We start from the raw sequence: 23,478 nt of genomic DNA, 5'->3' as shown, positions 1-23,478 counted from the left end.
ATCGTTGTATTCTTTCCAATTTCACGTTGACCACTTGTTTTAATATGTTTGGGCAATTTTCTTTAATGATCTCTTAAAATAAGAGATCCAAGTTCTTTTTTGGTCAGAGATTTAAGGTAATCAGGTAATTCTTAAATTATGATTCTTAAATTATCCCTCCTTAATGTTTTTCAGGTCAGTTGTTTTTGATATGAGATATATTTTCCTCAGGTTCCTCATTTTTTTTGTTTTGTTTCAATTTTTTAATTTATTTTTTAAATTTATTTTTTACCTTTTTTAATTTTGTTTTAAGAATGCTTGTCGTCTCCTGAAATCACTAATTTTCATTTGGTGCATTCTGATTTTCAGGGAGTTTATTACTAGGGTGAGGTTTTGTACTTCTATCAAGCTGTTAATCCTTTTAAAAAAATATTTCTTTCTTCCACAGCTCTTTCATTTCTTTTATTACATCTCTTAAAAATTAGCATAATTTCTTTGAGGAATTCTAATTGTTTTTGTAGGGAAGCTGTTTATTCTTTGATGTTTTGATACTAAGTGTTTTTTAATTATTCTCCTCTTTCAGGTGTATGTGTTGGTCATCCCTGTCATCACCAAAGTCTTTTATTGTGTTCCTTTGTTGTTTACCAATTTTTGCAGCTGAAGCCTCAGGAATTGAGTTCTAGGCCTCTCCTGCTCAATCAAGTTGAAGACCTTTCCTTTACAGTGATGGTCTTTCTTTAGTCCTCTCCCCTCACCACGAACATCAAAGTTTTCCTCTTCTGTGATCAGCTTCAGTACAAGCTCTTTTCTTTATATGAGAAGAGAGGAGAGGCTTTTTCTTTAATCTTCAGTGAAATCTGAATATGCCCTTCTCTTATGGGAGGCATCTAGCTGAAGTCTTTTCCTTCAAGGGGGTGAAAAGAGAGGGTAAGGGCCATTTTTTACACAATTAAAAAAAATCAAAGGTCAGCCTGAATGGAACCTTTTCTTTCTTCAAATGGAAGTGTTTGTTTTTTCCTTAGTGCATCAGGTTTTTCTTTTACCTAGGTGCTTAAGTCAGGCACTTTCACTTTAGTCTCTTAGGGGGTTTCTTCTTGCTGAAGCAACCAAGGATTTTAGGGTGAAGCCTTTTGATTTCATCCTGCAAGGGATTTTTGCCCACTGAGGTCTGAATCCTTTCTCTTTCATCCCTGAAGGGATCTAGATCATATTTACTGCCTGTCTAAGAGGTGGGTTGTTAGTAACTGAATTCATAGTGAGATACAGCTGACCTGTGGTGCTTCCATCTTGGTCTGGAAAAATCTTTGCTTGGAAAATCTTTGGAAAGATTTTTGATGAGACACAGATCTCATTTTTAAGATACAGTCTTGATTTTTCTATTTGTGTCCCTAGTGCTTGGAACAGTAGGCACTTAATAAATGTTTTTTCATTCATTCAACTGTGACTGTAACATTATGATCACAGAATGTCAGAAGTGGTAAAATCCACAGAGATCAACCAACTATGTCTTAGGTAGTGGGGGTACAAATTTTAAAATGAGGCAGTCTCTGCCCTCAAGGATTTTATATTATACTAGGCAGATATAACACATATTGGACCTCAGTATCCTCATCTGTAAAATGAGGAAGTATGACCAGATGGTCTCTCAGGTCCCTTCCAGTTCGGACATTCTGTGTTTCTTAATACACATACTTACCTTGGGGGTAAGACATATCCTTCAACTTCTCTGTTCACCACTGATCAAATTTTACATCCTAATAGGAGATATCATTGCTGCTTAAAGCTATTCAGGCAAGGAGCATCACCATTTCTTTCTCTCCAACAAATTGTATATAGTGGCCTTGAGCCAGAGAGACTTACCTCCACCTGCTGGATTGCATCTTCAGTATCCCCAATCTCAGATGTGGAGACTGATGGGTAATTCGAGTCAGATTCTAAACTACTCTGGTTTGAAGGGTTTCGCCTATGACCTGGGGTTTGCTGTTCAAAGAGACAATTGCCAAAATAATTTAACACATGACATCTCATAAAAGGACAGTGTTAAGCAGCACCATAAATTCTGGAGAACAAGTAGATTTTTTGTTTTTTTCTGTTGTGGCATTAATCTCATTTAAAAAATCGGTATTTCTGGCCTCTTAGAATGGTATTAATAGAGTCATCCCAAAAGAGCCATTTCATCCACATTTCTGATAGCCAACTAAATAATGACATCACAATCCAACAAACACACGCTTGCCCTATTGGAAGGATTGGCAACTCTGTTGCTCAATGAAATGCAAATCCATAAGACTTAGGTTAACAATCTACATGACAGGGCCTTGTGAAATGATCCCTGACTCCCCAGGCACACAGTAAGCATCTCCAGAGCTGCATGTCATTATTTGCCCTCTTAAGAGGAGCCTGGAAAAAGAGCCCTTAGGTCTCCCCTCTCTGTTGCTATTACAGGAAAAATTTGAAAATTGGTGGATATTAAAAATGGAGTTTTCCATTTACATAGTTTATGTAGAGTAACATTTTTTTTTTCTTTTTCAGTATCTGACTCAACTGAAAGAGTAAAAGACAGATTTGCTGGGGCCATTTTATAATTCCACGTATGTTCCTACTCAATTTCTCTTCCTGCTTACTCAACCAATGTTGTATGGGTAAGAAATCCTGCAGGGAAATGCTTACATGAAGCAGAAAGAAAAACAATGATTGAAATTCTGAATTATCATGAAAACATGTCTATGTATGTGATGTTTCATCAGGTATTTGAGAAAACAATCCGAATGGAATAGTATTCAAAGCATGTCTGAGTCACTTTACACAAGGTACCACTGAAACCACATTAGGCCTTTTCAGCTTCATTCATATGTCAGCTTCAACTGAAGATGAAGCATGCTTCCCCACCTCTTGGCACAGAGCTAATGGACTAGAAGAACAGAAAGAGGCTTACATTTCCATACATGGCCAATATGTGGATTTGTTTTGCTTGAAGTTGGTGGGTGGTGAAATTGATGTGAGAGAAAGAAAGAAAAAGAAAGGAAGGAAGCAAAAAAGAGCAAAGACGAAAAATATACAGTAGATAGCATAAAGAGGTTCAGAAATGGACACAGAGAAATTGCATTGCTCCTGTATTAAATTTAATAGACATTTAAAAACAAAGTAGTAATAGAGATCCAAAGGTTTACTTATACAATGTTCTTTCTCTACAAACTGATGTTTCATGTTTGTCAAGTTTGCAGTTAAAAAAAGAGAAATTTAATTTAAAATATTTAATTTAAAATATTTATCAGCTTCAGATGGTGATGGAGGCACAAAAATTTCCCTAAACTGGGAAAACCCTAAAACCACTTGCTGGTTAGTTCCCCAACAATGTACCACAGGATCCTTTACAAGACATAGAAGTCACATCTAGACAGTGCTTGACGGTAAGTTTTTTTAACCAGATAACTTGCTTACAATTATACCTCCCTGTAGGAAGGTCATGCCTTGTCAGAGATCAATTCCAGTGGACTAGGCAAAATGAACAACGAGGTCAAGAAAGGATTTGAGTAGACTAGAGGTGTGTAGCAGGAAGGAATTATTTTCATTACCCTTATGATGGTCATCTCATCCCGAAGGTTGTCATAGCTTTGCTCCAGTCGAGAATATTCCTTCACAAGGTTTTGGTATCGTGACCGTTCCTCCTCCAGCTCCTTCTTCAGTAGGAGATTCTCCTTTACCGAATTTTGGGCAAATTCATCTGAAACGAAGGCATATTAAGCTGCCATTTCTTCTGCCAAATGAGTTCCTCTAATGTTTATTGTCACCAGTACACTGATTAGAGTAGACCCTTTGTCAAAAGCCTATCTGTGACGGGGTTGGTGTATCTGCCTCTGATGAATCCACGAAAACACTTCATTTAATACATAAGAGAGATGCCCATCTCATCATGCAAAAGCCAGCAGAGAGGGGAAAAGTCTTGCCCAGAAAGAGTTTGAGGAGAGAGGAATGCCAAGCATCTGGACAGCCTTGGGACTATGAAGTGGGCATTGAATTTCATGGTTTTTCAGGCTCAAGCCATTCCAACAGGTATAATGGGAGTTGCTGCCAGTGTCAGTGGAAGAATCCACGCCCACACCTTCCCACCTGAACCTGAAGTTGCTAAACCACTATTGGCCTGGTAGGATTAGGGTTGATGGAGGAGTGAATAAATCCAAAAGGGATAGAGCATGAAGGCTCATGGAGATAGTTGGAGAGATTGAATTGCATTCTAACACAAACTCTGTTTTATTTCTATCAGTGAAGAGAAACAATAGACAACAATTTAAAAAAAAATCTAGATAATCCAAAAGTTATTTAGGATTATAGGGTCAAAGATTTAGAGCTGAAAGGAACTTAAATGTCATTTCAGTGGTGCCAAATTCAAACAGAAACAGATTTCCACAGCTGAAGAGAAAATCACAAATTTACGCTATTTATGCTGCATTGTATTTTTATTTATTTTGCTGAATATTTCTCAATTACATTTTAATCTGATTTAGTTTGGAATTTTACAGGTGGTGAGGTTGATACTTCTGATCTAGTTCGACCCATTGATTACATTGTGGTACAGGGATCATGTGAACTTTTTAAAAATTGGTAACCACATTTCAATATCATTGGTTTCTTTTGTTAACAATGCTTTTTTTTTTTAAAGTGAGGCAATTGGGGGGTTAAATGACTTGCCCAGAGTCACATAGTTAGGAAGTATTATGTGTCTGAGGCCAGATTTGAACTCAGGTCCTCCTGACTCCAGGGCTAGTGCTCTATCCACTATGCCACCTAGCTGCCCCAACTTGAGTTTATTGAGAAGAGGGGTGACATGGTTGAACCTACACTTTAGGAAAATCACTTTAGTGACTGAATGGATAGATTGGAATGGGGAAAGACTTGAGGTTCACAGACCCACCAGCAGGCTACTGTAATAGTCTAAGCATAAGGTGATGAGGGTCTGCACCAAAGTGGTGTCAGTGTTGTGCAGAGAAAAGGGCTTATTGAACAGATAGGCATCCGCAACAGATTGGATATGGGGGGTGAGAGATAGGGAGAAGCTGAGGCTGGCTCCTAGATTGTAAACCTGAGGGATCTGGAAGATGGTGTTGCCCTCTACAGTTATAGAGAGGGTAGAAAGGGTGGGGGAAAGTTTAAGGGGAAAGGTAATGAGTTCTGTTTTGGACATATCAAGTTTAAGATGTCTACCAGATGTCTGAAAGGCAACTGGAGATCAGAGACTGAAGGTAGGCAGAGAGATTGGAGTAGCATAGGAAGACTTGAGAATCATTAATCAAATCCATGGGAGCTGCTCTCCCTCCTCATCTCCGCCTACTGAGCCCCCGGGCTTCTTCTAAGTCTCAACTAAAATCGCTTCTTCTCAACTTTCCTAATTCTAGTGCCTCTTTGTTGTTGTTGAATCATATCTGACTCTTTGTGACCCTATTTAGGGTTTTCTTGGCAGAGACACTGGAGTGGTTTGCCATTTCCTTCTTCAACTCTTTTTATTGATGAGGAAACTGAGGCAAATGGCTTTAAGTGCTTTGCCCAGGGTCACACAGCTCATCAAAGAGCTGGAAGATGAACTCCAGGCCTGGCACTCTATCCATGTAGCTATCTTACTCTCTGGATTATTATTATTCATCTTATCTACAGCTTGTTTTTATATACTTATTTGCTTGTTATCTGTCCCATTAGATTGTGAGATCCCTGAGGACAGGGTCTGTTTGCCTCTTTTTATATCCCCGGAGTTTAGCAGAGTACCTGGCACAAAGTAGGCCTTTAATATACGTTTATTGACTAGCTTTTACCTTGGGCAAGTCCCTTACCCACTAGACTTGTTTCCTCATAAAATCAAGCTTGAGACAGATGCAGAATGACAGATAATTAGTGGTGATACCAGGACTACATTCCAGACTTCCATTCCTGGCCTCTTTCTACTCTACTGTGAGTTCTTAACCTTTTCCTTTTTTTGAGTATGTCATGGACCCCCTTGGCAGTCTGGTAAAACCTATAAAACTCTTCTCAGAATAATGTTTTAAAATGCATAATCTCCTTCCTGGAGGCAGGGTGTTGGATACATTATTATTATCATTAGTCTGGATTTGTGAGCTCATTGTTCTGGGGAAGCTTCTGGTAAGGAAAATGCATGGAACAGGGTTTGACTCTCAGGCAGCTTGTAACCTTAGAGTTGCCTGGCACAAAGTGCATGCTTAAAAATGTTTATTGAATTAATTCCAAGTTCTGTGCCCCATCTCCCAGTCTTAACACTGTTCTATAAGGAGAGAGGGAGAATGGATTCATGGAGTGAATTGCTAAGCAACATGGAAATAAAAAGACTCTTTTCCTCTCTTGGGAAAAATGTGAAGTGAAGGTGATTTCATATTTGGTTTCATATCCAATACAGTGAATGTCTGTTGTTGTTGCTTTGAGGTAAGTAGCTCCCTACTTGATTTTTACAAACTGATGTAAAATCAACACATATTCTTACTTGAAGAACAGTGTTAAGACTAGGAGAAAGGAGATGAGGAGAATAGCGAGGTCCTGGAGAATGACTGACATTCTATCCATGGAGCCTAGGGTAGCATGGGATACCTCTAAAAATCCCTAAAAGGTTCAAAGTGTGATGATCCAGCAGGTCATGGACCTGAAGGGAGACCTGAGGTAAGCAGAAGGCAGAAAAGGTCTTACTTGCTGATGACTAGAGTGGCAGCTGGGTGGCAAAGAGAGAGAACACAGGACTTGGAATCCATTCATCAATAAGCATTTTTAAGCACCTAGTATGTGCCAGGCATTGTGCTAAGCCTTGGGTTCAAATCTGACCTCAGACACTTATTAGCTGTTTAAGCCTGGGGCAAGTTACTTAACTGCTATCTGCCTCAGTTTCCTCATCTGTAAAATGGGGATGATAATAGCACTTACCCACCACCCCAGGTTGTTGTTGAGAATAAAATGGGATAGTATCTGTAAAGCACTTTGCCAACCTTACAATGCTATATGAACGGTATTGTTGTTGTTGTTGTTATTGTTGTTATTGTTAATCAATTCAATTGCTTCCAGCTGTGATAAGAGAGAAGCCAGGACAGAGGTAATGTAGAGTCAGAATACAAGGGGTATCATCCACAGGGACAGGGTACCAGACAGTGAAGTGAATGGGTGTAGACAGGAAGGAAAGCCCCCAAAACAAAGGTTAGGCAATTGCAGTTTAGTCAAAGCCAAAGAGAATAAATCAGTCAATCAGTAAGCATTGATTAAGCACCTACTATGGGCTAGCCAACTCTCTAAGGCTATGAGCTGTGGGAGAGTCGAACCCTGTTCCATGTGCTTTCCTTACCAGAAGTTTCCTAAAACAATGAAATCACAAAATCCAGACAATAATAATAATAATAATGATAATGATAATGTACCTAGCTCTATGCCTCCTAGAAAGGAGATTATAGTCTTAGGTGGGGGTAGGAACCATGGCAGACATGTGGAGGAAAGGGCATCAAAGGATCTGGGCCCTAGATCAATTTAAACTTGGCAGCATCTAGAAGTGCTGGAATTCCTCGACAACTTTGCCTGCTGGATTCTTAGAGTGACCCCGGGAAGCTCAGTGATGACTACTCTCACCCCCAACCTTACAGAACCAGGCAGGGATCTTTGGCCCTCATAAAAATATACATCCCTAAACAAAGCTCAGTTTAAACATTTCAAAAATCTGACAGTGAGGGACTTCTCTTTAAAAGGAGTCATTTCCCCCAGAACTGCTCTGATTAATATCTTAAAATGAAATGGCATGGGGTGGAGGGGTGATTGCTCATTTCTTTCTTAATCCCTCCCAGATTGAATCAGATTTCTCTGCACTGTTATCATACACAGCAGCATGACAAACCACAGTGAATTTTTTTGGGGGGGAGGTGGAGATGGGAGTGGGAGGAACGAACATGAATGGAAAATAAAGAAGTGGGGCATTTCTGACACACTGAAAACATACAGATGATTCACTCAGCTCCTTACCTTTAGATTGGCACGAGATCTGGTTGTTAAGCATTTCTTTTTCATCTTTCAAAAGCGCATTTTCTTGTTCCAGGTCCAATACTCTCTAAAAAAGAACAACACATCCCCGACAACAGGGAAATGCGTTACCTCTTGTAATGCCAGCCAGCTCAAGGTCAGGCTCTTTCTTTATGGGGATTTTGTTTCACCTGGTTGAATTTGAATGTTCTCTTTTTTCTTTCTTTTTTAAAACAAACCTCCTTCTCCCTTGATTTTTTTCCCCTTACACTAGGAAAAAAAAACCAACCCTAAAACTTTCATAAACCAGACCTGGGAAAGTGAAATGTCTTTCATGATTTTCTATTGTTAAAAAATGTCATGTAAAATATCATTATAAAAGGCTGGGTTGAGCTAATTCCCCTGGTCTCAGTGTATATGAAAAGATAGGGTATCTCTTAGAACTGCAACCAACCCCCTCCCTTTTGTCTCCTGTCTTGGGAAATGGAGAAATGCTTCAGTTGAAGCTGAGACTCTCAATGAGCAGATTTCTTATAGTTTCTTCTTCATTTTCTTTGGGGACGGGGGGGGAAGGGAGTGGGGAATCAGAGTGAAGGTCAAAGCACTAGGAAAGAATAGGTAGCTTGCTACTAGATGCTGGTAGAAAGAATATCGAACTTTTCTTTACTCCACTATTCGGTATCAGGAGCCATATCAAAGGAATAAATGTATTGGAATGGCAAAGGACACAAAGTGTAAAATGGTGGGGGGAGCGTCTAAGGAGAAAAGGGAAGGAATTAAGAAAGATATAATAGAGGTTTAATACTGACATGTGTTCTGCTGGTAAGAATCCATTATAACATTCCAGAGAAGTTTCACTATAGAAATACAAGAGCTTAAAAACAAGAGGTTAAGAGCCTTCTCTAACATGAAATGAGTTGGAAACTAATGGAAGGCCATTCCATCTATGAATTCCTCTGGGTGCTCTCACTGATATCTCTCTACATAACCATCATTGCTGCCTACGGATTCATGCTGCAGGTAATTGTAAAATGCTTTACCAAAATAATTCCACAACACTCAGCATGGCCCTGGGGTGGGTAATGAAAGAGCCAACAGATGGGGAAACTGATGCAGATAGAAACCAAGTGATTTACGCATGTAGAATCAGTTTGACAAATGAGTCACCTTCACCTTCCCAGTTGATAGATCCTTACCATAAGAAATCACTATGTTTCTAAAGTGTGGCTTTGTCGTTTTCCTTCCTCTATTTTTTTCTTTTAGGCAATTGGGATTAAGTGACTTGTCCAGGGTCACACAGCTAGTAAGTGTTAAGTGTTTGGTGTGAGGCCACATTTGAACTCAGGTCCTCCTGACTTCAGGGCCGGTGCTCTATCCAATGCACCACCTAGCTGCCCCATCCTTCCTCTATTTTTGAAAGTGAATTTTTATCCTTATTTACCTTTTAATGGAGACCAGACCGACATGTGTGGCACTGCTTAAAGTCAATCAATAATTATTTTTCACACACCTATTGTGTATAGGGTACTTTGTGGAGGACATAAGGATGAAGGAGGCATTCTTTCTGGTGTCAAGATGCTTATGATGTGGCAGACATGAGAGAACAGTGCTAATCTGAAGGAAGGAGCAGAGAGCCACATCTTATTTCACATGTTTTAATCCTTATTGCTCCCACCCCACTTCAGTCTACAGTCCTTTATGTCAATTTAGCCCTAGGATTGACTTGGACAAAAACGGCACACTCTCTACATATATAGAAAAAAACTGAAGCCCTATCTCGGTGGCTACCACTGAGTCTCATGGTTGGTAATGCAGGCATCTTTTGCTTTATAGAATCTACGCGTTCCAATAAGGTTGTCTGGAAAGTGAATTCTACAAGCCAAATTCCACCTAAAGGCTGTGAAAGTATCAGTTATACAGAGGCAGTGTGCCATAGTGGGAGAATCAGAAGACATGGGCTCTACCCGTGGTGGAATTCATCATTTCTATGCAGCAAAGGATACCTGTGTTACCTGACTTCAGAATCAATAGTAATATCCAAGGTCATTTTTCCATTTTTCCATTGCATATTGGTTGTTGTCCTTTGTTATCAAAGAGGACCAAAATGACATCACTACTTTGGGGTCAAGGTACAGTGTGTCTGATTGCGGCTGATCAGACCAGTAGGAGCTTGGAAGGCTCTACCACACATCAGGCACTAATAGTCTACGTGAACATGTAGAACGGACATGTCTCTAAATTTGCACATCTCACATACTATATTATATATGTATATTAATACATGTATATATGTGTATTATATAGTATATCATGCTATGCTAAGCTATTCTATACCTAATGTATATACACACATATGTATGTGATATATGCACATGTGTGTATTGTACATACTCAAGTAAAAGAAGGGTTCTAGGAACTGAAAGGTCAGTCAAGGACCCTGCAGAGATAGGAAAAATTATTATCTAGAGTTGGGACAGGGGAGAGAGATTTTAGAGTCAGAAAAGTGCTTTAAAGGAAAACTTAACTGCCAGGTGGGGGACCACAACTCATCAGGCAGCATCTGAGGGTCTGTCCAAACCCCACCAGAATTGTTGCCATCTTAACTTCTATCAGAGCAGAAACTATCAAGCTATAGTCTCTTAGGAATTTTTCTCTCCAGCGTGAAGACATTTACAATATTGTATTTTAATTCAAATGAGGACTCTAATAACAATGGAATAATTTCTCCTGCAACATCCGTAGGAAGTAGATGGTAGAAGTATAATTCTATCCCCTTTTGTAGATTTAGAAATTGAGGTTCATAGAGTTTGATTGATTTGTCCATAGGCACACAGCTAGGAACCATGGGAACTGAGACTGGAACACAGGTCCTCATTACATCGTGCTGTCTCTTAACAATGAGACCTTAGGTATATTTGTATAGCACTTTAAGTAGAATTTGGTTTCCAGAATTTTACTTTACAGACAGCTTTGTCAGAATTCATAGTCATATAAAGCAAAGAAGCCTAGTACTATCAGACTAGAGAATCAGTAGTAATATCATCCAAGATAACTTTTAAAGTTTTCTATTTTTAGTAAGCCCATAGCCTGGACATTGATACCAGAAGCCTGAGAGAAGTTAGGCTAGGTTTAAGTGGATTCAAAGAAATTAAACAGAGATGCATCATTTTTCAAATTATGAAGTTAATAAAAACATTTAATTGAATGGTTATATTTTTATAGGAGCTAACACTTAATTCTTAATCTATCTTTAAGGTGTCTTTAGAACAGGATTATTAATCTTTGTTGTATCATGGACCCTACTGGTTTGGTGAAGCCTATGGATCCTTTCTTAGAATAATATTTTTAAATAAATGAAGAAAGGATTAATTTTAGTTGGAGGTTAGTGAAAATAAAGATGTAATTTTTTCCATCCAAATTCATGGGCCCCAGTTTAAGAGCCCCTGTTTTAGAAGATACACCCATATCAGTGTTAATTCCATATTAAATGGGAAATATCACTGATGCTACTTTAAAAGTATCTTGCTAATTTATAGCATTTTCCTTGAAATGTTTCTTGTATGATAGTTATTCACATCCTTTCCCTTATTATGTATGTTCTTTGAGAGTAGGATCTGTGTCATCCTTTTCTTTTTTTACACTCCCCAGGGTAGCGCAGTGGCTTGCTTTTCCCCCCCCTCTCTACACACACACACACACACACACACCCCTAACCTGTGATTTCACTAGTAGGGAATTGTCAGTGAGGAAACACCCTTTACCAATGCAACTGAAATGTACAGTCTTATTAGGGTCTGAACAGGGACCACTGAGAAGTTAAGGGGCTTGTCTGGGTTTGTGAAGGGGCGTAGTAAAAAATAAAGCTGTAAAAGTGAGTAAGAGTCATATTGTGGAACATCTTAAATTCCAGGTTTGTATTTTATACCACAGGCAATGGGGAGCCATGGAGGGTTTTTGAGCAGAGGAGTAACATTTCAGTATGTGTCAGAGGCGAGACTTGAACTCAAATCATCCTGAATATAATTTACTATTTAGCCACTAAACTATGCTAATTTCCACAGTAGAAATAATGAGCATTTTCTGAATCAAAGAGTTGAATCCAAGGCTAACAATGCTACTTTTTAAAAGAGGTTACAGGTCTTAATTTAATAGGTGAATGTAATTTAATTTAGAATTATGGTGACAAATGTCTTATGGATGCAAACAACACCTTATACTGTACAATTCACGGGACTTTCCCCTCCCATACTCCCCTTTCCTCACCTCACCTTGGGATAGCTTTCCTTGGCTATTTCAACATAAATCTGAAGAATGCTCCTTCAACATATTTCATACTAAATCCAAAGAAAGCAGTGAGAGCTTTGCTACTTGAGTCACAAATAGATCATCATCTACACAGAAATCAAATAAAAGATCTTTTAGAGGAGAAAAGGAAATTAACTTTGACAAAAGTGACATTGGCAGAAGGATTAGAAATTGATTTAACAAAGATAACTGACCATAATATGAAAATGAAGTCAAATCCCAAGAGGATAATTTTTCTATGATCTCAGACTAAGCAAATTATCCTAATTTAAAATGTGTGACTAATCCTTTTCTAGAGTTTTAAGTCAATTTGTAAATTTTCAAGCTAGTCCACTAATGTGTTTGACCAGTCAAGTGATTACAGAATGCATACAGTGGGTTCAGCACTGTACTAGGCACTGGGATTGCCTGCTTTCCAATGTGTGGCCTAGAAGTATGGGGCTGTACATTGACCAGAGATGAATAAATGATGCATCTATGTCCATTACTTAATGTGGCATAGTGCAACAGGCGCTGAACTGTAGCCCAAGCCTAGTTCTGCGTGGGGTATTGTGGAGCTTCGGGCAGTTCTTCCTTCCTCTCTTTGGCCCTCAACTTCCTCGACTGCAAAATAAGGATGGAGAAGGGTTTGGATTAAATCATCTCTAAGGTCCTTTTCATGGTGATATTCTGGATTTGGATTCTAATTCAATATTTAATAATTCACTGTGGATATTCTAGGATGACAGTAAGATCTAGGGAGGTGGTTTGACATGGGAGATGATAGGAATAGCTTGGAAGCAAGAATACCTGGCCTATACTGCCCTTTAGAGAATAAAATTGGGCAAATTCTTTTTACTTTTTGGGTTTTTTGGGGTTTTTTGGTGAGGCAATCAGGGTTAAGTGACTTTCCCTGGGTCACACAGCTAGTAAGTGTCAAATGTCTGAGGCCGGATTTGAAACTCAGGTACTCCTAACTCCAAGGCTGGAGCTCTATTCACTGTGCCACCTACCTGCCCCTCAGATTCTTTTTAAAAAGCAAAGAACATTCATTAGATATGGTTGTATTTCAGGGGTGAAGGTAGCATATAGACACCTGGGAGGTGAATTTTTAACCAAGATGATTTATTTGCAGAAGCTCAGGCCATGTTTGCTGCTTGTGCCAGTTTTTTCACTCTTCAACCTGGTATCCTCAGAAGGGGGCTTAGGTATTACAGCAGGTGCTTCAGATATAGGTTAGATTTATAGAGGTCTTGTCAGAGCTTATGCTGTGAGCCTGGCAAATCCAGAATGTATTGAAACTTGAGTAGAGGCATAACTCCTGGGACCTAATTCATTGAAGCCTCTTAGTGCTCAGACATATGAACAGATCAAATAGGGTTTCTGCAAGTCAAAGGAGACACCTAACATCTCTCCTCCAGAGCACTGCTCTTCTCCATGGCACTGGAATCTGTCTTTATGGAATGCTAGATTTGGAGGTAGAAGGGACCTTTGTGGATATCTCCTCATTTCACAGGTAGGGAAACTGAGGATGATTAGGTTACATAGTTGAATCTTAGAAGATCTGGATTTTAACCCAGGTCCTTTAACTCCAAATTCATCAGTCTTTCTACTGTCCCATGTTGCCTTTTTTCCATTTTGAAGATCTCAAAAGAGATTAAAGCTAGAAGGTACTATAGAAACCATCAGGTCCAATCATTCCATTTTAGAGATCAAGAAACTGAGGCCTAGAGCAATGAATTGACTTGCTCAAGGTCACATAGGTAGTAAATAGCTGAGATAGAATTTGAATTTGGGTCCTCTATGTCCAAGTCCAGGGCTCTTTCCACTATATCATGTGAGTGTCAAGTCACAGACCTACACATAGAATTTAGAGAACAATAGTCCTCCCATTTCCAGTGTGATAGGGGAATGAAGATTATTCCTTATCCCAAGGAAACATAATGTGCATCCTACTGGGGCCTTCTGTCATGCCAGCCTAATTCATGCACACTCACACAATGCTCACACGCAGTTCTTCTGAGCAGACAGAAGACGAGATGTTCCATTAAATAAGGGTGCATGATATTTGTAACCTGACAATGGAGGGCATAGATGGAGGGGGCCCATAAGCCAAAGGCAGATGTTCAGTGTAATTGGTAATGAGGTACAAAGTCATGACTGCATCTCACAATGGAAACTCAGAACTCAGTGTCTCTTATTTAACGGACCTTCAGATGCTTTTTCAGCAGAGCTTTCACAACATGTGATGTATATTCACTTTTAGGTTGGCCTGGAAGGGCAGTAACACAATGGAGAGAGAAACAGACATGCAGTAACGAGGGTTGGTGAGAAACTCTAAGACTTGACTTTTTAACATCATCAACAAGACTATGTCCATTATCGCCTTTCAAAACTTGACTCAAAACCTATCTCCTGCAGGAATTATCATCAACTAACCTCATTCCTCTGCTTCCCCTCAGCATCCAGAGAGACTTCGTTTGTACTGGATTAGTGAGTTCTTGTGGAGATGTTTTCTGACTTCTTTTGTACTATTCCTATGTCCCTATGTTCAGTCTCACCCTCCCATCCCCAACTAGACTGGAAACTCCATGAAGGGAGGAATTCCACCTCCCCCCACTCTCTGCTCTCTGACTTCCCTAGCTTCCTTCAAGTCCTAGCTAAAATCCCACCTTCTACAGGAATCCTCTCCTAATTCCCCTTAATTCTAACGTTTTCCTTCTCTTGATTATTCCAAATTCATCCTGTACATAGCTTGTTTGTACATCATTGTTTGCCTATTATCTCCCTCCTTAGACCACTAGCTCCTCGAGGGCAGGGGTTAGCTTTTTTCTTTCTGTGCATTCTCAGCACTTAGTACAGCATATGGCACACAGCAGGCAACTTAATAAATGTTCCCTATGGTCCCCATGATGTCTAGAACAGTGCTGTGACCACATCAGTTACTCAGAAACAGCTAGGTGGTACAGTGGATAGAGCACTGGGAATAGTCAGGAAGACTTGAATTCAAATTTGGCCTTAAACACTGGCTTGGTGACCCTAGCCAAGTAACTTAACCCCTGTCTGCCTCAGGCTCTTCTACTGTAAAATGGGAGTAACAATAGCACTTACTTCACAGGGACGTGGTGAGGTTTCAAATAAGATATTTGTAAAGTACTTAACCTACTTAACCCGCCCCACTTAAAAATGCTTCTTCCCTCCTCTCATTCTCTCTTCAGAGAAGTCTACTTGAATGAATGAAGGATAATAGTAAGACTTCCCAGGATCACAGGGTCATAAATTGAGTTCTAGAGCTAGAAAAGATGTCAGATACAACCTAGCTCAATCTCAACATTTTACAGATAGGGAAACTGAGGTACAGAGAAGGAAAGTGCTTGCCCAAGGCCATGAGCATTAGAGGCAGGATCTCAATCCAGGTCCTCTGACTCCAGAGATTGGGCTCTTTTCAGCCCTAAGCTACCCATATTGCCTCCATTTATAATTGGGAAAGTCACAACACGGAAGAACAAAGCTATTTGACCAAAGACAGCCTGACAATTTGATATTAGAAATGGGGATAATTAACCTGTTACCCAGCTCTCACAATGTGGGGCTCAATTTGCATAAACCTGAAACTGAGGGGGAAGAGTCCATCTCTTTCAGAACTGCTCCAAGAATGGGTTGTTCTCATTTATCAGGATCCTAAAGATGCAGTTGGGAGGGACAGCAGGGTCCAGAGGCATTTGTGAGATCGTTTCATATGTTGCTTTAATTTTTATTTCCTTTTGGATTAAAAAAAAAAAACCTCATTTCTGGACCAGGCTAATTAAACAGTGCTTGTCCAACTTCCATCTAGTATCATCTGTCAACTGCACTAAGTAGGTGTTTGGCTATAAACAATTTAGCACTGGCTTTCCAAATCTGTAAAAGGAGGTAGCTGTCCTTGGTACCTGGCATTTATAAAGTGCTTTCAGATTTGCAAACTGTTTTAAGTCATCTTATCTGATCCTCACAACAACCTTGGGAAGTAGGAACTGTTATTATGTTTGTTTTACAGATAAATAAACTGAGGCTGAGTAAATTTAAGTGACTTGTCCAGGCTCACAAAACTAGTTAAGTGTTTGAGGTAGGATTTGAACTCAGGTCTTCCTGACTTGAGGTTCAGAGAACTATCTACTGTGGCATCTAGTATCCATACAACAACCTTGCAAGTTAAGTGCTGCTGGTATTATTTCACCCATATTACAAATGAGATAAGAGAAGTTAAGTGACTTGTTAAGGTTCCCTCTAGCTCTAAGATTTGGTGGCTCCCTAATTACGATATGTAATAGCTTATGTTACTAAAATGCTGTCTCAAGCCATAATTAGAAGAGACTTCAAGGGTCATCTGCTCCAATGTAAGGAATCCCCTCCCTGACAGATAGAAATTTTGTCTCTGCATACTTCTAGTGACATAGACAGCCCACTACACTGCAGATAGCTCTGTTATCAAATTTTTCCTTATTTTGTACTAAAATCTACTTCCCCACAACTGCTACCTAATCCTACCCCCTGAAGCATCTCAGAAAGACATCATGTTATCTATTCCCTAAGTTTTCTCTTCTATAAACTAAAGGTCCTTAATTCCTTTGGCCATTCCTTCTAGGAGAAAATTTCCAGGGCCTCAGTATCCTGCTTATCATTCTTTTAAAAAAAAAATTTTTTTTTGCTTTTTTGGTGAGGCAGTTGGGGTTAAGTGACTTGCCCAGGGTCACACAGCTAGTAAGAGTCTTGTGTCTGAGACTGGATTTGAACTCACGTCCTCCTGACTCCAAGGTCAGAGCTTTATCCACTGTGCCACCTAGCTTACCATTCTTAAACATACTCCAGGTTGGCAACATTGTTTAAAGTGTGTTGTTGTTGTTCAGTTGTTTCAGTCATGTCTGACTCTTCATAACATACTTGGGGTTTTCTTGACAAAGATACTGGAGTGGTTTGCCATTTCCTTCTCCAGCTCATTTTACAGATGATGAACTGAGGCAAATAGGGTTAAGTGACTTGCCCAGGGTCACATAGCTAAAAAGTGTCTGAGGCTGGATTTGAACTCAGGTTTTCCTGACTCCAGGCCTGGTACTGTATGCATTGCATCACCTAGCTGCTCTAGCTATGGTATCCAGAATTGACACAATTTTAGATTTTCATTAATATGTCCTATTAAGATTTTTTTTAAAGAAGCCATATCATATCACATATGATTAAAAACTGAAGCCTAGGATGGATTTTTGGGCAGGCCATGGTTAACAAGACCAAAGTCTAATAAAAACTTTCTACTGTTGCCAATTGTTATTTCCTTTTTTTGTTTCCAGAGATTCTGATTTAGGAATGCAGGCCACTGACAAACTGGGATTTGTTTATCTAAGCCATACATCAAAGTGGCATTAAGGAAGATCAGCCACGTGTGTGATAGCTCTGCACTTCTTTGCCTGTAGAAGTGACAATCCCACAGACTCTGCCCTGTGGCTCTAGTGACTGAAATTCTAGTCACATTTACCCAGACACTGGCCATATTTTGGTCCCTTGTACCCTGACCAGAGACTACCTAATGTTTGAGATGGTGGGTGATAGACAACCTTTGTAGTCAAACTGTTTCCCTCTCCAGAGTTCTTAGAAAACATGGTAAGAAATATCAAAGTAACAAGGAGACAAACAGGCTTGATTCCCCCCACCTCACCCAGTATATGAAAACAACACCTTAACACCTTCTGTGATCCATTAATAGGACTGATAGGATCATAGATTTATAACTGGAAGAGACTTTCCAGGATTGCTAGTTAAAAGCAATCAGGGTTAAGTGACTTGCCCAGAGTCACACAGCTAGTAAGTGTCTGAGGTAGGATTTGAACCCAGGTTCTCCTGACTTCAAGGCCAGTTGCTCTATCCATTGCACCACCTAGCTGCCCCTTAAATCCTCTCATTTTACAGATGAGAAAACTGAAGCCCAGAGAAGGTATGAGATTTGCCCAAGGTCATACCTACTTGTCCAGAGGGAAAAGCTGGGGCTTGAACCCAGGTTCTCTGATGCCAAAACCATGGCTTGTTTTCACCCTACCACACTGCTTCTTGGAAAAAAAAACCAAATGAACAGGACGAGTCTAAGATGTTTCTATTTCTAATGATCTGTTGCAGCAGTACATCAGAAGCTAATGGTCAGGAGCAGAATGGCACAAATCAGGCTACTACAGCCCAGTCCAATTATATGGAGCATGATGACCTCACTTGGACTATACTTTCATAGTTTCTCTGCTCTCTGAAGCAAAATTAGTTCCAACAGTCTCTAGTCCATTCTAAACACAATTACTAGATTCATCTTCCTAACTGGACATATCTGATCACTTCAGTCCCCTGCCCAAAAAACTGTCAGTGAGTCCCCAGTGCCTACCAGAAAAATTCTAAGTGCGTTAGACTAGTATTCATGACTACCATGATTTGACTTCCATGTTCCTTTCCAGCCTTCTCTTTCACTGTTCTTCATCATGTATCTTCATCTACAAGTTAAGACGTGCTGTTCCCTAAATGTGACCTGTGATTTCCCACCTCTGTCCTTCTGCTTAGGTTGTCTCTTTGTTTGAATGCCCTTCCTCTCAGCTCTGTTTTTCTAATTACTAACTGTCCTTCAAGGCTGGCTGTGATGCCACTTCCTTGAAGCCTTTGTGGTTTTCTTCTCACACATTCACCGCCTTTCTTGTATTAGGGAAGGCAGTGTGGTGCAGTAGAAAGGACACTGGATTGGAAGTCAGAGGACCTAGGCTTGAATCTCAGTTCTGCCACTTACTAGCCAGATGACCTTGGGTTAAGTCATTTAACCAACGTGGCTTCAGTTTCCTCATCTACAGAATGACATGGCTGGACCTCTAAGGTTCCCTCCAGTCAGAAGAGCTGTTTATATGTATGTGTGAATAATATGGAGTTATTCGTGGAAAAACTGGCATTAGAACTTCTTATTTGCTCAGCAAAGGGGCAGAGATGGATACAACAGTGGACTTAAATCAGGATTTGATGAACAAGAATCCTCGATCAGTTCCTCACTAGCTGCATGACCCTGGGTAAGTCACTTCCCTCTTCTAATAGTTTCTTTATCTGCAAAATGAGAATAATAACAGCACCTACCCTCACAGGGCTAATGTGAGGATCAAATGAGATGATATATGCAGATACTTTTTAAATCTCGAGGTGCTTTTTGCATGTTAGCTGTTACTATTCTCTAGGCAAACACCTTTATCCCATTACCCTTTTTTGATGGCCCAAACATCTGGCAGAAATCCAGAAGCTTGGCTTGCCTGAAATAATGGTTCTTCTTTAATTCTTTTAGAATGACTCCGTGAATAACTACTGGCCCACTTAGGAGAAGGAACTATTTCAGGTGAGCACATGAGTAAATAATGCTGATTTTAACTTTGTAAATTGGTATATGCCTGCAGAAGACAGGCAAGTTGTTAAAAATAGTAATAAATTATACTCACGAACCCTCTGGATATGGATTTTTCAGGGTTATTTTGGAGTCAGTGAATCAAACTCACAGGTTCACATGCAAGTCAATTAAGTTCAATTCAATTCAACAAAAATTCATTAAGCAAATATTGTATGCCGGAAGAAGCAGCAGCATGGCCTGGTGGACAGCGTTGCTGACTTCAAAGCCAAGAAGAATTGAGGTTCAGCCCTGACTTTGACACATACTGGTTATGTAACTCTGGGTAGGTAGATTAACCTCTCAGTGCTCTGTTGTTGTTTAGTTACTTTTCAGTTGTATCCGACTCTTCATGATCCTATTTGGGGTTTTCTTGGCAAAGATACTAGAGTGGTTTGCCATTTCCATCTCCAGCTCATTTTACAGATAAGGCAAACAGGGTTAAGTGACTTGCCCTGGGTCACACATCACATAGCTAGTATCTGAGGCCAGATTTGAACTCAGGAAGATGAGTCTTCCTGACTCCAGACCTGATGCTCTATCTCAATACTCTAGGTAACTCTTTAAGACTATGATTAGCAACAAAGGTGACAACTTGCTTTGGAAGAGAGAGTATCCACATCTGGAAGTTCCCCATACAAATGAAATCACTGGTCCAGTCCCTATCCCTATCCTATGAGCAAGCAAATGTAATAGGTGGAGGGGATGTGAAGAAAAAATGAAGTAATCATGACTCTTGTCTCTCCATTACTCCCATATTGAGCCAGATGCTAAGTCTTATTAACTTCATCTCATTCACTTCTATTTCTATGTTCACACAAGCAACACTCTTCTCATTCTCCCTCTTGTCTATTGTAATATCCTGACTAGTGTCTTCCAGTCTTTCCCTTTTCTAATCCATCTCCCACATATAGGCCAAAGTAAAGGAAGAGGAAGGAAAGAAGCATATATAGATCACCTCTGTTCCTTCCCTTTCCTCCCCCTAACAACAACAAAAAAGTCTGACTGATTCAGGTATTTGCCTCTGCTTATGTTGTGGGGAACTGGCAGTCAACAGCATTTATTCACTCCACCCAGAAACAAGGCCACTTTACTCCTGTCCCCTATCCTCCGGTCAGTACTCACTCCACATATACTGCTCTCCTAAGGTAGGGTCTAAAAAGGCAGGTGATCCGACTCCTGGGAAAGCCCCTTCTTTTTGTCTCACTCCTTATGTGTATGTGTTCACTGAGGTGATTAACAGAACCCTCTCCTCTCTCAGAAAGGCTTAGTCACAGAACAAACATTTCCTCCTCCTAGCCTCCCAGGTGGGAGCCACAAGCCAAGCCAGGAAATCGAGAGGAGAGGTGGGGATGAGGTGTGGAGAAGCTTTCCTATACCTGTTTCTTGGCTTCATAGGGACCTGCCATACAAAGCTCCCTTCAGAGCTGGGCTTCAGGGGTTGATCCTGGTTAATGAGCTACCTCCTTTGCCAGGGGCCAGCCTGATTCTCCCTTTCATTCAACACAAAACAGTAACAGGGCACAAGGCATCAAGTCCATGACTCTTCTTCACAGATCAAAAAGGAAAGAGCCAAGGAGTCTGGGAAGGTATTTCTTTAGGGAGAAAGTACAAAGCAATGGGAGAATCTAGTAGAAAAGGAACAGATGCCCAGAAAATACTCTCTTGTCCAACTGTCTTGATAAGAACCTTGGAGTTGGGTGGAGACCCAAGGGATTATGATATCCAGTCACTGACCCCTACTTTCCCCTTTCCAGAACTGTTAGGCAGATGTAGCCCCCTGTTAATTAGCCATGGCAGGTGGTTATCTGCCTTACCTATTAAAGGGCTCCAGGGATAGAGATCTCCTGCTTCACCCTACCTTCAGTAGCTTGTTCCAAAGCTTAACATTTGATCTTTCAGCAAATTAATCTTTCTATTTAACTTAAGTCCCTCTGACTACAGTACAGGTCATTGGATCACCCTAAGATGAATGTGTGATCCTTATTTTACAGGATTTGAAGCTGGAATGGGCCTCCAAAGTCATCTAGTCCAACTAGCTCATTTTCCACAGAAGGAAACTGAGGACCCAAGAGGGGAACCCAGCTCTCTGACACCAAAATCAACTAGTGCTCCTCTTCCTATTCATGCTTGAATATTTATTAAGGAAGGTATATTGTGTTCTGGGCATGGGGCACACTGGAAATTAAACATGCCCTTGAACATTTGAACAAGGGTCTTCCGGAAGCATATTGCTTTATCCCAAAGTGGCTTTGAGAGTGGGAATTTCATGCACCTTGTTAAGTGGGGAAGGTACCAGCTTGGGCAGCAAGGAAGCCTTATAGTGGCCTTCAAATCATACTGGGTTGGCAGCCACCTGCATATAATAATAATAGTTAGCATTTATAGAGTGCTTTAAGGTTTAAAAAGTGCTTTTACAAATATTACCTCATTTTATCCTCACAATAACCCTAGGATATAAATAACATCATTAACCCATTTTACAGATGAAGAAACTGAGGCTGAGAGAGGTTAAGTGATTTGTCCAGGGTCACATAGCTATTAAGTGCCTGAAGCCAGATTTGAGCTCAGGGCTTGTTGACTCTGGGTCCAAAGCTCTATCCACCATACCACCTAGCTGGCCCCTTTGGGAAACCTCCTGAGTGATTCTGTTTCTTCTCTCTTCCTCCCCCATCACTGTTCACTGGGAAGCACCAAGGATACTTTATCAGAATTATGGCTAGAGGATGCTGATTGTGCACCAAGGACACCGTGGCATCTTCTTGGAGATCTGCCTGGAATTGGGAGCATGGAGTTATTTCTATGCTATATTTGAAGGACCGGAAAAGGAGAAGGAAGAGAAGAGAAAGGAGGGTAATGGAAATGAAGCAATCAATGAGAGAGAAGACCCAACACCTGGGTAATAAGGTAATAAAAGGCCTAATCTTTCAACCAAGAAAACTGAAGCTATCTCATGCAATGTTTATGTCTATGAAGTAGTTTCAGTACAGAAATGCAGACTGTCATAGGACTATGTTGCTTCACAGCTAGAAGGGACCATAAGGATCACCTAGTCTCATTTCACAGTGAAGGAAACTGAAATCCCAGGAACTTAAATAATGACAAAAGTCACACAATTTGTGGCAGAGTAGAGACTGGGTTTTCCTAGGTCTCACAATACATCTCATGCCTCATATATGCTGAAAGTCTTGTTTTTCCCAATTATGAACAGTCCTAAGCCCTGGCTACTCCTGTAGCCTATGCTACAACAGGGTGAGGCTGTTTGGGAGGTAACTGGTGTGGGTCATCTCAGAGGTAACAGAAGGCAGTAACTGGCCGTAGTTCTTGGAAACTCTGTTCAGTGGCCTTGTATTGTGGTGGGGGAGAGGACTGGCAGGACATTAATGCTTATTGGACAAAGGGGGCAAGGAAGTCAAAGGGGGGATATTATATAACTGGCTGGCTATAAAGTCAAGACTGTGAAGAGAAGAGAGGCAGAGCAGTAGTTAGACTTGGGGAAAAGGAGAGTAGAGGTATTGACAATGTCATGGTGAAGATGAAGAATTCTGTTAGGAGGAATGAGGCAGAGGGAAGGCCTAACTTATTTCAGTCCTAGGTGCTGGAGATAAATACCTCTGCACTCAGATCTTTTGAGAACTAATGTGAAAACAAAAATCAAATAAAGTTCTACTTAAATATACAGGCCCATTATCCTAAGGGCTGAAAATAGCTTCAAAAGGGATTTAGGGATAACCTAAGTGGATAGCCAGACCATGCCTATTAAAGGTAACCAGGATATTGGGGGAATATACCTAAACTTTGAG

The 23,478-nt window shown here is 40.3% G+C and overlaps 1 protein-coding gene across 1 annotated transcript in view; it reads right to left on the bottom strand.

The window, feature by feature from the left end:
* Window positions 1–23,478, bottom strand: part of MYO5B (myosin VB) — a 536,371-nt gene that overhangs the window by 63,027 nt on the left and 449,866 nt on the right. The window contains exons 23-25 of the mRNA XM_020972319.2: window positions 7,972–8,056; window positions 3,555–3,703; window positions 1,840–1,959 (exon numbers count right to left, since the gene is read on the bottom strand). Of these exons, the coding sequence (XP_020827978.1) occupies window positions 1,840–1,959; window positions 3,555–3,703; window positions 7,972–8,056 (354 nt within the window). The remainder of the gene's footprint in view (window positions 1–1,839; window positions 1,960–3,554; window positions 3,704–7,971; window positions 8,057–23,478) is intronic.

The sequence above is a fragment of the Phascolarctos cinereus genome, unplaced genomic scaffold (assembly GCF_003287225.1).
Source record: "Phascolarctos cinereus isolate Bilbo 61053 unplaced genomic scaffold, phaCin_HiC Scaffold_4;HRSCAF=312, whole genome shotgun sequence".
Classification (NCBI taxonomy): Eukaryota; Metazoa; Chordata; class Mammalia; order Diprotodontia; family Phascolarctidae; genus Phascolarctos; species Phascolarctos cinereus.
This window is presented reverse-complemented; position numbering and strand designations above follow the sequence as displayed.